At 47.0% G+C, this 14023-nt stretch overlaps 1 protein-coding gene and 1 long non-coding RNA gene across 4 annotated transcripts in view; one reads left to right on the forward strand and one right to left on the reverse strand.

The window, feature by feature from the left end:
* Positions 1 to 5640: 5640 nt before the first annotated feature.
* Positions 5641 to 7193, reverse strand: LOC127595913 (uncharacterized). The gene is made up of 3 exons (XR_007961350.1): positions 6313 to 7193; positions 5885 to 5959; positions 5641 to 5747 (listed from the first exon to the last, which is right to left on the reverse strand). It is a non-coding gene; the product is annotated as an uncharacterized LOC127595913 (long non-coding RNA).
* Positions 7190 to 14023, forward strand: part of zeb2b (zinc finger E-box binding homeobox 2b) — a 55308-nt gene continuing 48474 nt past the window's right edge. For 2 of the 3 annotated variants that reach the window (XM_052057837.1, XM_052057839.1), the window contains exon 1: positions 7197 to 7336. In XM_052057837.1, the coding sequence (XP_051913797.1) occupies positions 7264 to 7336 (73 nt within the window). In that variant the 5' untranslated portion in view covers positions 7197 to 7263. Of the gene's footprint in view, positions 7337 to 14023 lie in introns of all 3 variants that reach the window. The other variant, XM_052057838.1, reaches the window with a different exon arrangement.

Consider the following 14023-nt stretch of genomic DNA (forward strand, 5'->3'; position numbering starts at 1 on the left):
GACACACGCTCCTAATGGGTGTGAAGCGCACCTCGCCAGAAGGTTAACTTCCCTGCCTGTAAATTTACGCATCCCCCCACCCCCCAACCGACCCCCCACCTTTGCCGCCAACAATAGGCTCAGCAGTGCCCTGGTGATTGCCTCTTTTCACATGGAAATGGCGGCCGCCTCTCGTCGGCCAGGTTCCCCTGAGCGGTGTACAAATGACAGTTTACAAGGCGATCTGGGATGGATTGGAGACAGCCGCTAAAGGTTGGAGGGAGCGAGCGGCATATTTTTCTCTTTTTTAGAACAAAGTGACATGTAAATTAGCTTTAAGAGCGCCACTCAGGACGCTGATGGCACTCTAATTGTCACAGTCAATTCCGGGGCAACAATCTCTTCAGTCAGCTCAGCCTGCGACAACAAGGCCGCCATCAAAAGAGGCGTCACGGACTCACCTAGGCCACGTGCACGCCGCCACTGCACATCCTCTCCTCGCTCGCTCCAACAGGAAGCGCTCATGACACTTCCATCAACATCTCTCCAAATCCTTTGAGTGTCAGGATAACAAACGAGCGTCCAGCCAACCGTGACTTTCCCACAAGCCGGGAAACTTTAGCGGCGGAGGAGGCGAGTGAGAAACATTTATTTGGTGGGGGAAAAAAAGAAGAAAAGAAAAGAATACAAAAATGTCTAAATGTGCAAGACTTTGGAGGCTTGTCGGAGAGGTCACAAGTTGAAAGTTGACTTTTCTGCGGTGCACTTGTGTATGTGTGTGTGCATGCAAACACACACACTCACACACGTTTCGGCCCTTTTTGCTGACAGGACTTTGCTATGCAACACTGAGGAATAGAATGAAAATGTAAATGTGAATATTTATGATCCAACCTGCCAGTCGTTAGTCATTTAAATAAAGACACAATATGTTTACACATTTATTTGTCTAAATGTATGCATGCCTCTGGTGGGGGCAGATTATCATTTTATAGCTCCACCCTGATTTTTACACCTCATTGTTGTTATTGCTGTTTGTTTGTTTTTTTCCCCTCTTTATTTCTATCCCGAGGATTGATTGCTGGGGAAGTCAAGTCAAACATTTTATTTCAAATATGTTGTGTGGATCCCCACTTGTCTAAACACTGCATTTTGAACAGAATTGTGTTGGTGGAATTTGAATGAAGCAGCAAAATCCAGCCGTTTGTATCTTTCTCAAGGGGCGGCCATTTTGCCACTTGCTGTCGACTGAAAATGACAGCACGGTTCCTCAGGTAACAAACGATCATGGCTCACCTGTTTTCTGTGTTCAGTCGTCCAACGTTCACAAGCTGAGCACGTACAGTAAGCACTGTGATTTCATTTTCAGTCAACACCAGTTGGCAGTGCAGAGCAAAATGGCCATGTTTAGAATAGTGAGGCCACATAAAACATATTGTAAAGAAAAGTTGTGACTTGACTTCCCCTTTGAGGATGTTTTTTTTTTCAGATCTGGATAAAGGCGCAGAATGTTATTTTTTCTTTTGTTTTGTTAGGGTTAAAAGAAAGTAGATGACAAAATTTTGGAATTGACTGTCTGGTGTATTCCACAACTGCCAACAAAGACTCCCCCAAATATATTATTTCATTTAAAAGTGATGCACAGTATATGCACGCAGTGGTTTGTTGCAGTTTTCTTTCTATGGCTGTTGTTATTATTCTCACACTTGTATTATTGTCTGTTTTTTTTCCACTGGTGCTGTATTTTAATGTTTAATGCCTGATCTCTTTATGCCTTTATGCACATTCCTTGTTTGTGTTGCAAACATTCTTTTGCAATAGACGTGATCCAAATTAGGTTTGTTCAGCCTTGGTTGAGATATGTGATCCACTGAGTGCTATTCTAGTTTCGCAAATGTCTTAGACCCAGTCGCTCCCTGAGGGATATTAAGATTAATTCTGCGGAATATATAGAATGCAACATGTCTCACTCTGAAGCACCGGCCCCATCTTATTTCTTATCCTGGCTGAACATCTTTTTGCGGCCGCCGAGTGGAAATGTGGGACAAGGTTTCCCGCAAATGTACATTTGTTCCTTTCATGGTGTCTTTGTGTCCTGAGAGGATGTGCACTCGTATTAAGAGCATGGCAATATGCAAATGAATGTTGAGATGAGAGCTACAACAATTATTCAAATGTTTGATTAATTATTCAGCGGAGACACTGTCAATTATTCATTGGGGCAAGCGATAAAGTTGAGCTTTTTTTTCCTCTTTGCAAGTAAAAAGTTTCCTTGCGAGATCTATCAGACCCCAGAATCAGAAGCCCCTTTTTTTTGTCAAGAACAAAACATGAAATTAATTCTTTGCAACATTCGTTGGACACAACTGCTGATGTGATGGTAAGCAGCAAAGTGTCCCTAATGAAGTGAAGTCAAGTTGTCATTGAAGGTCTGCAGAGTGCACGATTGTCTTAAATTCTTTATTAACTCAATCCAGCATCAGCGGCTTCATTTCACATGCAGCTGTTTGTTTCTGATTTTGTGTGCGTGGGAATGTTTGATTGTGTGAGTGTGTGCTTGTGTGTGTGTGTGTGTGTGTCTGTGTGTGTGTGCGTGTGTGTGTTTGTGTGTGTGTGTGTGTGTGTGTGTGTGTGTGTGTGGAGGGTGTGGGGGGTGGAGGGGTGGTAGCTGAGGAGATGCAAAATCAATAGCTCTCAGTGCAAACATTTGTTTATGCCTCGGCTAGCTTGTTCTCCTTCTTGTCTGAGCGAGAGAGATCAGAAACAAATGTAAACTCTTCATTTTACATGTTGGAGGAGCCCTTACACATCACACGCCCCGGCCGTCGCCTCCCGCTCTGTAATTGTCTGTCAATCTCTGCGCCGTGGCGTTGGCGGCTATCAGAGCCCAAGTCAGACGAGAGATGCTCAGTTTGATGTCGCAAAGCTGGAAGAGACGCAAACAAACACAAGTGGGGAGATGAGAGACGGGATGCCGGAGTCGTGCTGTGGTACATTCAAACGCCCGTCGTGCCGGCCGCGGTTCTCGTCAAAAAAGTAGATGCGGCTTTCAGGAACTGTGGAGGTCAATCAACATGTCCCAGGTCAAACTCTCACCACTTCACTTTTTGAGAGACACCATAAGTGCCTGAAGAGGCATTGGTCCAGTCAGCATTGTCTGAGTGAAAAAAATATTTTGCTTTTATTGAGCCGAGGCACATATTTTCCTTGAGCAAAAAAATTCACGGCACGCCACCAAACTAAAATGTCACCAATCACTGCTGTAACCGAAACATGGCTCACGAGTTTCAGGATTTTGACCACCACCCTCCACAATAATAAGAATAACTGTTATCCAGAGGTAGAATCCCCATTGTGGTCCTTTATATTATCAAATTCTTGCGTGACTCCCTCATATCTAATTTGGGCCTAGATGAGTGGTAGCTGAGCCCTGTCTTGGGGCTGTGGCTGCTGCAGCGTCTTCATTTGGCGTGCAGCCACAGCGCATACAGCAACACAAACCCTTGCATGAATTTATTCATAAGAGAATGAGCCAGCATCAAACACTCATATTTGTACATTTTGCTCAGTTGACAAGATAAAAAAATACATCTGCACGAAAGCGTGAATCCGTGTTTTATTTTGAGCACTTGTTGTACATTCTTGACCCACGACCTTCTTGAAATTCAGGATTCCTTGCTGTCAACTTGTGCTGCGAGTTCAATTTGAACCACGGCTCCTGTTTTTTGGTCCAAAAAAATTGTGTGGCTGCATCTGACACACACGGGCGCGCACACACACACATGCACACACACACACACACACACACACACGCACACACACACACACACACACACGCACAAAATGAGCATTTTATTCTTGGTTTTCTGCCTGCAGGCGCATTAAAAATCCCAGCGAAAAGAGCATATATTGATTCAAATTGACAAAATAAGGCCCGTCAGATTTCTTTGCTGCAATGATGTATTAAACAAGCAGACAAAGAATTCATCTTGTAATCACACATTTATTATCAAATTTACATGCTGAATAAATATTAAAACAGTAACGCCCCCCGCCCTCAATTAACAACATATATGCATTAACCCCCACGCCCCTACCCCGAAAGGTCACACACACTTAATCCGTTTACACTCTGAATATGTGGCCCCACGCACAAGAGGCTGCGTGCGTGGAGAAAGGCGAGAGGTACCACTTCAGGCCCGCGTGGATGAATGGATCTTTGGCCGTGATGTTTTCAAGTGTGCGTGCGCTCGCGCGCCTTATAAAGTGCGACAACGGCGCCGCTTCGTTTACATGCAAATACCCCAACAGCAAATTGCGTGTGGCAATCATTCACCCTAGGACCTGATTCACTTTCTATACGGGAAAGGACAGAGGCAAAGCCGCCTCACGTCACTTCCTTCACACGAGAAAAGTTGACTGAAATACAACTTACCTGAGTTCTCTCAGTAAAATGTCAGTAATGCAACACAATAATAATAATAATAATAATAATAATAATAATAATGCCAATTTTAAGACTGAAGCTTAATTATACATTTCCCTCCGTCTATAAGTGTAACAGTAATCATGCCTCTGAGTTTTCGTTGATGCAAAAAACGAAGAGGTGGTGGGGGGGGGGGCAGATTGATGATTTAATTAGCCATCCAGTAGCGACCTGCAAAAGGAAGGGACACAAAATAAGCCTTTATTTGCATAGCCAATCAACTCGCTGCATGGGCGTGACTTGCTCCCTCCCTTCTCTCTGTCTCTCTCTTTCTCTGGCTATGGATGATTTTGTGCGCGCGCGTGAGCTGTCCAGAGAGAGAGAGAGAGAGAGAGACAGAGAGAGAGAGAGGGATGCGCGCATATGAGAGGGTTGACTTCTTTAATAAATGTGGGGTTCATCCTCTTAAGTGGCCTCCAGAAGCGAGAATCACTCTAATAAAGCTCGAAAATGTCGATGATATTCGCATAATATTCCTTCAGGGACTCGTGCAGTTCCGCGGACACTTTACGTCTCTTTATGTCACTTTATGCTTTTCTCCGCTCTTTTTTTCTCTCCTTCTATCTTTTAGTGCCACACAGAGCTCTTCTAAAATAGCTGTGTGTGCCACTGTTGGAATAAAGTTCGTGATTTTAGCGCCAAATCATAAAATTATATTTTTGCTTGATATTTATTATTTATTATCTACCGCTAAAATGTGCTAATGAGTTCAATGCAAATGATTCAGCCCATATTACATTTACACATAAGTTATTGCATGCAGTACGAGGATGTTCAAGTCTCTCAGGTAAAAATAATAAAATGACAAGCTACAATTATAAGGCATCTGACACACACTATTAAAAACGTATACCCAGAATATTGTTATGAAAATCAATTTTTTTTATAATAAGCGAGGGTCACAAATACGAAATTCAGAGTGAAACGGTTTTACTTTTCGTCACCAATTTCCCTGAAACATCATTATTCACTCACAACAAATCCGCGTATGTGTTGGTGCTAAATTCAATAAATAAGCGCACTAATCGCTACACTTCCATTTTACAGATAAAATGACTAAGTGCACATTTTGGCGATCATCCAACAGTTTGCGATCAATGAAGCGGACTTAGAACACGCACAGTTATGCCTTAAAATACCAAGTGTAAATACAAATTTGGAAATACAAATCCTTACGTGCAACTGCGGCCGCCGTGGACGATCTTCCAAGTTTCTCCCCGCGCACACACGCTCACACGCGTTACACTCACACACAAACTCCGCGTGGACATAGTTGGTTTCACTGTGCAAAAGAGGAGGATGGAGAAAGCGAGAAGAGCAGGAGGGGGCAACAAGAGCGTGTCGGGGTGGAAGGGGGGGGGGCGGCGGTTGGTGTGGAGGAAATAAAAAAAAAATAAGTTGAAGCCAGAAGATGCTCACGTTTGGCTCCCCTCAATTATCCCCTCCCGTGAAGATAGGTGGCGTGCGTTTCAGGGGGCTTCTCCTCCGTGTGCACTGCAAAGAAAAGGAGGTGGAAAGAAAAAAAATGTCATTAGAAGAGGCGGAACACGTCAGTCCCGACCCAGGTTTGTTTCCTGGAGTGGGTGTAAGACATCAGTTGTAAACCTGCCCGAGCAGGACGCGCGCTCCCTCCCTCCTCCCAACCACTAGCAGGCTTTATTTCTAAGGCTTTATTATCACCGCTGGACCGGAATCCGCTCACCACCGCGCTCCGGTGTCATCGGACCAACACCACTGTTTGTTCCCTTCACAACAAGCAGGTACGTTCCTCGCACTCTCCCTATTTTGTTCGCACTCCAAACTGACATTCCCCACTTCTACGCGCTCGCGCCTCACTCGGAACTTACCTGCGCAGGTGGATGAGTTGGTTTGGAGGAGGGAAAAAAAATCCATGCATGCGCAGAGGCGGCCGGTGGAGTCTCCTCGTAGCCTGTACCGGGCGCTCTTTGCCCGGCGTTTTGTTCGGCGCAGCACCGCTGTGCTCCGAGACGACCAGACGACGCTGGTCCGCCCGGTCGGTCCACTTGGTGTCCACTCGTGCCAAACTGCAAAACAAGTGACACGCACGACCTCTTGTCGTTTTCAACTTATCCGTACATATTTGATCAGCTGCTCCCGCGACAATCTTTCAGCATTTGTCGTGCGCAATTCACACATTCAGCGCGTCCGCAACCACGTTTTCTTTTGCACATTTTCATTTGCGTGATTGTAATTGATCTGGAATTTCGGAAAGCATGTGCGCGCCCCAATAATTCAGTGGCAGCAATTTGTTCAAAGTTCCGTTGTACTTTTCCTGCATGGCTGAGAATTGTGTACGTGTGTGCACGCCCGTGGAGCTCAGATTTTTTTTTAAATGGCCTGAAATGAGATTTATGAAGTTGTTTTTGCTCCTCATTGTCGAGTTTGAAGCCCCAACGCCAACTCGCTGTTACTTTTAACAGCCACAACTCAAATAAATAAAACAAAACTGACTAACTTTTCGCATTCAAACGAATTTATTGAAAGGTTTAAGCACAAAGGCGTCTACTATTAATTTATCATCACTTCCTGTCGTGATGATTTCAAAATTATCCAGAGCATTTATTTTTATTGTCATGATTATTTTGTCATTGTGTACACCAAAGTTAGTTTGTGCGGACGTCTTGGCTAACGGCGCCGTGGTTCTTGTCCTTGTGCGTGCTGGTGTGTGTGTGTGTGTGTGTGTGTGTGTGTGTGTCCCGTCAGAGTCAGACGACAAGCTGAATCCACGCGTTGGGGTCCATGCGAGCTGCCGTCTGAGCCCACACGCGCACTTCTAAATGAGGCAGGAGATGATGGCGGATGGGCCCCGGTGCAAGCGGCGAAAACAGGCCAACCCGAGACGGAAAAACGGTAAGAGACCGTCCGCCGGAGCTTGCCCTGCTGATCAAGTCCCAGCCCGCTGAGCACCCCAGTCCGGACCGTTACTCGGCGACAAACACGAAGCGTGTTTGCAGTCTTGTGTGCGTGTGTGTCTTTCGGGGTGCGTTGTTGAGCGAGCGACGAGCAAACTTGAGGATGTTGGAAAGTTGTGTCGGGTGCCGACGGGCCTCCTGGCTGGGACGAACCCGTCCTGTGGGGGAGTGCTGAGGCCGAATGAGGGGTGTAACGGTCAGCCGGTTGTGGCTGATCCCAGGACACGCGCGACCCTGCGACTCCATTTTTGCTCCGGTGCGCGTGTTGGTGTTGGATTTTACATCTACGGCACTCTTGGCATTTGTTTTGTCTTCTTTTATTTTAAAAATAAATACGTCTGACACAAAAAGTCACGCACAGTTCATCGCGTGCGTTCGTGGACGTTGACGGTTAGAAATACAGGACTTGTCATCTAAACTCGGACACTAATTGGCGCGCTGGAGGTGCACATTTATCGCTTTTCTTTATCCATTTGAGTGCACTCTTTCCCACAAGAGGCAAATGTGCTGTGACATTTCCTGGCCCCGTTATTCCTGATTATTCCACGCGTACGCACAGTGCGTGTGTACGTGCTTGCGTGAGAATATGCGCGCGCGCGCGCGCGCGCGCCTGTGTGTGAAACATGAAGGCTGCCATGCAGCTGCTCAGGCGAGCTTTGCATTTTTGTTTAATCTACGACCGAGTTGTTATATGTGTATCATATTTTTAAAGCAGTTCCCCCACGGATTCTTTATACGTATCAGATTTCATTTATTGATTTGCTGGATCGATGGTCGGCAGACAAATTATTCCTGTTCTGAAAAGCAGCAGCTGAGCTTAAAATATTCATTTATAAAAAAATAAAAATAAAATAGAAAAGCCTAGTGAGAGATTGTTCAGCAGCACCTGTTTACAAAAAGAAATGAACCACCCCCCAAATGTACAAAAATATTAAAATTAATTTTCACATGTCATGGAAGAGCTCAGATATTTAAATAGGCTGTGAAAATAGTGGAAATAGTTTGCATGAAAATAATATATGACATGTCGTTCCCTGCTTGATGCCCCCCCCCCTCCCCTTCCGAACCCCCCCAACACCCCTTTGGGAATGTTGAGTCTTATTGAGGCTTGGCCGCTCTCGCCGTCCTCTCCCTGTCGGCAGCGGAGGGCTAAGCGGGCCGGTTTCGCGAGCCTCCTGAGAGACTTTACTCACTAATCAGACCCGAAACGTGATTGTGAAATCTTGCAGCGGTTGGGATGTGACTCTCTGTCCATGAGTTCTTTTTCATTTATTTTTCCTGTTTGTGGTGAACGTGATCGTTTTTCTAGCCATCCAGCCAATTAGTATTAATGAGGCCTTTGCTCACTAAGTTGTCCAAGCGATGACATTCTCATCCAGATGACTGTTGGCCTTCAGGGCTGGAGGTGGCACACGGTAGCGCTCTCTGGCCAGTGTGTCATGTGATATTAAACCACAGCTCATCACTTCGTCCTGCATGTCTGCACACCAACAAAATATTCCCAAGTAACATGAACGCACAGCGAAATTTTTCCCTTGGCCAGGTGCGGCTCTTCGGATCTGACGCTGAACCAAAGTGCGCTTGTAATCTCGGTTGAATTTCCCACCAGACAACGGCAAATCTTGTGATAAGCCAGGTTTTATGTATTCCCACTTTTAAATCCTGCATTACCCTCATCTGAACCATTTCTGATTTCACTACATGACCTCTAACCTTTGAGTGTCAGGATGTTTCCTCGGAACTGTACTCAGATTACATAACAGCTGCAGCCCAGTAACGCACTTTACATGCAGTCTAAATTACAGCGTGTGTGTGTGTGTGTGTGTGTATGTGTGTGCGTGCGCGTGCACACACATTGAATGTAACACAATGCCACATTTGTGCCAGTCCAAACAATTTGTCCATTGCTATTATTCCGCAGTCTTTTTAAAGTTCTGTGGGAGAGAACCATGAGCATTTGGGAAGGGGGGGGGGGCATGTGGGAGTCAGAGAAGGTGCATCCCCCTCCTCCTCAAGGTACAGGGGGAGGGAAGGAGGAGGTTTCACAGGCCGCTCACGGACAATTGATTGTCAGCGGTAATGTGTTTCATTTACATGTTTATACCGTCAATAATGGCGGGGGGTTGTCCGCCGCACCATTCAGCGCCGCCATTCCCATACGGGTCGCCAATTGTGTGCAGCCTTCCACTTCTGATGGCTTCTTCTGTGCAGAGAACTGTTTCACGGCGCGTCCGTGTTGAAGGGATTATTCTGTTTGAGCAAGTGAAATAATTACGACGAGATGTTCTGGGGGCCGCTGTGGCGTGGCGGCTTTTGGTCCACATAAATGCGGCAAGGCGTGTTCTCACACCTCAGCCTGGTGCAGGAGTCTAAATAAGCAGCGCGTGGCAAGCACAAACAGGCCGAATAGGAGGTCAGATCTGTCCCATCACTACCAGTGTGACTGCTTTGGATTTGTTCTTCCTTCGCCTGTGGCTTCGAACTACAAATCTAAAAATATATACACATTTATAAATATATTTTCTGAGTGAGAGTCGAGTGCACCAGTGTGACGGTCGTCTTCTTCCACGCCCCTCCATCCCCCGCCCCCATTCTTGTCATTTAAAAATTTACGCTTTTTTTATTTGATATTTTGTCATTTCATAATTTTCAGAGCTATTATTTTGTCTTCATCATCATCTCTGATATGTGTCCCAGTTGAGCAGCAAGTGTACACAGACATGCACAGTTGCATACACCTTTGACAAGACACATAAAAGCAAATAGTGTGGCTTGTGGCTGTGGGCACACAAAAAAAAAAAAAACATGCGCGCGCACACACACACACACACACACACACACACACACACACACACACACACACACACACACACACACACACACACACGCACACACACACACACACACACACACACACACTAATGATCATCTCCTGCACCCTGGACATTGGATAGAACCTTTTCATCCCTCCTCATCATTCTCCAAAATAGCCAAGAAAAACATTTCCTGATGTATTTTATTTTATTTCTTTCCCATTTTTATTTATTTCTTTTTCGTGTCCTCGACCGCCGCGCTTGTGTGGAGACGTTTCTTTTTTTTTTTTTATTTCCCCCCTCCGCCTGGCGGCCAGCGAACACACACTCGCAGAGGCACCGGCGGGCCAGACCCCTGACACGGCGGGTCTTCGGAATGCCTTAGGTACCATTTCACTTTGGCTCACATCAATGCTGACCTGAATGCCTTTCATATCTGATCCGCCGCGTCTCTCCTGGTAAACATCCCCCGGGGGGAGAACAAAGAAAGGAGCTCCTCTTCTGCTGCTTCTTCTTCTCCCTCTTAATCACAATTCAGCCCCTCTCGCCGCCAGCATCAGGGCTGCACATTTGCATTCAGCATCAGAAAGGGGGCCGAGATGAAAAGGGGGGGGGGCGAGGGAGGAAGATGAGGGAGGAAGGGGTGGCTGCTGGAGAGAAATAACTGGGCTGTTTGTGCTTGTTTGTTGCCGGTCCCCTGGTTACAAGCCTTTTATAGCCTCCCTCCTTTCGCGGGGGCCCGGGCCCCTCCTGACACACAGATAGTGTTACGAGATGGCGTGCTCGCACTATTCGTGGACACTGGCACTTCTTGAGAAGAAGCGGCGGGCTTGTGCATCCGTGAGCAGGTGTCGTCTCGTTCTTGCCTGCGAAAGTTTGTGACCTGCAAACACAGGCAGGTGTCTCACAAGCTCCTTGTGTAACTGATATCTTTATCGTGCACCTCCCAGGCGGGATGGATGCAAATCTTCAGCAAAGATGGGGAGATTTGGGATGCGGGGTGGGGGGCGGCATGTGATATGGATTTCTTTTTACCCTTTCTTTTCCTCACACAGAACTTTTTTTCCCCCTTTTTGGTTAAGAAGAAGGATTATCGGTACACCTTCCCTCCCCCTCCACCTCCTGGCCAAGCTGCGCAGGATTTAGGCAGATTTACTTCAGCAAACACCTTTGGACACTGAGTGGGGGGGGGGGTGCTTGAAGGAGAAAGACTCTGTTTGCAAAAGGGGGCTTTTGTTCTGAAAAGGTTCTGGATAATGCCTTACCAGGCAGCCATGATATTAACCCCTGCTTTAGAGGGACAGGGTGGCTGGTGTCGGCGGGTAGGCGGGGAGGGCGTTGCTCTTGAAAAGGGGGTGTGAGGGTCTTCAAACACGCACATACACATGGAGTCAGTGCCAGAACTGGGGAAAGTGACGGCTGGGTGAGAACCAGCCGGGACATTTGCAGTTGAGATCACATTCGGTCGCTGTGACCACGGCGGGCGCACTACTAGGCTGCTGCTTCTCATGTTAGGATTCTTGAGCCACTTGACATGTTATCGATGTGTCCGCTTTGCCCGCCTGACTTCATTTCATGCCTTCCCTCCCGTCTTTCTTTCTTAGTAACAAAAACAAACACAATTGTAGACCTCAGTGGTCTGGCAAATACCTGCATGCTTGTGTACGCACGCCATCTTTAATGCCTCAACGCGGCACGACAATGCATTCGCAAATATCACGCCTCATTTGAGTCAAGTGACAAGTCTTTATGGGGCCCATCCGGCCCGGCTCATCCTGCCGTTTGTTTTCACTCTGCTACTGTGGCACGTCCTCCATGTGATTCTCCACATGTTCACACACCTATGGTACTTTTTTTAGTTGAGATGGTTACCGAACCGACAGAATTTATCCATCCGTCTCTCCATTTTCTGATCCGCTTATCCTCACAAGGGTCACGGGTGTGCTGGAGCCTATCCCAGCTGTCTTCGGGCCATAGGCGGGGTACACTCTGAACTGGTTGCCAGCCAATCACAGGGCACACAGAGACGAACAACCATCCAGGCTCACACTCACACCTAGGGACAATTTAGAGTGTTCCATGAACCTGGCATGCATGTTTTTGGAACGTGGGAGGTAACCAGAGTACCCGGAGGAAACTCACACAGGCACGGGGACAACATGCCTTCTCCACACAGGAAGGCCGGAGCCAGAATCGAACACACGACCTCCGCACTGTTAGGGCGCTAACTAGTCGACCATCGGGCCTCCCCTGACAGAATTTAATCAATGTCAAAAGCCAAGCCAAATATTTTGTCTGATTCTGCAGCTTACTTACCAAATTTCCATTGACGGAGACGCTAAAAGGTGCATGCACCATCGCCACATTTTCTGAGTAAAACATAATCACCTCAATTGCCCATTAGAGAAATATTTTTTTTCCCCGGTGCTGTCTCTCTGCCTGTGGCGACTGTAGAGTTGGCACCTTTGTGCAGACACATTTGGAACATCATCCACACACACACACGCACAAAGACACAATATTTGATTGTCGGCATCACTCGAGGCAAGGTCAGCAGCCCATGCACCAATCAATAAGTGAGCCGTCGAATGAAGGCCTAGTAATATGTGGAAGTGAGCGCCCCCCCCCCCCCACACACACACACACACACACACAAACTACCTTTAACACGTTGATAGAACATGCCATTTGAAGCGGGATCACTTTGCTCCATTATTCACCGGCACCTCAGTGTGCCCCCCTCGTTACCTTTTTCTAACGAGGGCTCGCCTGCGCCGCTCCGTGCCCTCACATGGAATTCAAATGTGTTATCTTGCTTTAATTGCGGCCGATTGCCAAGTGAGATTAACAAAATTAGGTCGTTTTGCAGCTGCACACATTCCTCTTGCTTTCATCTCGCCACTGATCAAGCGGCCCGCTAACCGGAGGTTGCAGCCTAAAGAGGAAATGGTCAGAAATTACATGCGGCCTCTCTGTTATTCAAACATACATTTAACCTCTGGCAAGAGTGAGTCAAGGAGAGATGAAACGTGGATTTAAGGGAGGCGGCACCCTTTGCTTTAAATGTCAGCAGTGGCACAGCGCATGGACATGGAGAGCAAAGTCGAGCGTGGTAAAAAGTCTGAGAGGTGAATTTACGTGTTAATAGGTTCTGACTGGATAGGGAGCCCCCTCCCCTCAACGCCAAATGTCCCGCTGCTGTCAGCGGCAGATGTCAAACAAACACCTCCTCAGGTAGCGGGGGGATAATCACGCCGACAGGCCTGTCCACCGCTGTTCTGACAGGCGGCTCAAACTGACACGGCAGAGGAGACGTCTGCACTTTCAGGTTACACCTCAGAGGAAGCGCGTTTCAACGCAACATGTTTGATGCCGTGAGGCCACCGTTTGGTGTTTGTGTGGCCAAGCCAGCGACGCAGACTCATCTGTTAGTCAGTTTGACGTCTCACGCACGATGACTTGTAGGTTGTGTGAGTTAATTGCAGCGGTATCGTCAAGATCGGGGAAGGCACGGACGCCACCTGTGCCAGTGGTTCACAACCTTTAACGAGCCAAGTCACGTTTCACATGATGAGAAATCTCCTGGCACTCCGCCACACATTTTCCATTCACAAAAAGTGGAAAATGTAATTGCCACCGAGTGGAAGAGCAGTTCATTGATCTGCCTGCCACGATACATCACTTGCATAACTAGATGACCGAAGGTAACTTTGTTTGGAATTAATACATTTTGGGACCGAGCAAGGGAAATTTGATCATTACCTTCAGGATACCTGATGAGACCTCATGATACAGTAATGTGCAACAGTCAA

This window comes from Hippocampus zosterae, chromosome 2 (assembly GCF_025434085.1).
Source record: "Hippocampus zosterae strain Florida chromosome 2, ASM2543408v3, whole genome shotgun sequence".
NCBI classification, from domain to species: Eukaryota; Metazoa; Chordata; class Actinopteri; order Syngnathiformes; family Syngnathidae; genus Hippocampus; species Hippocampus zosterae.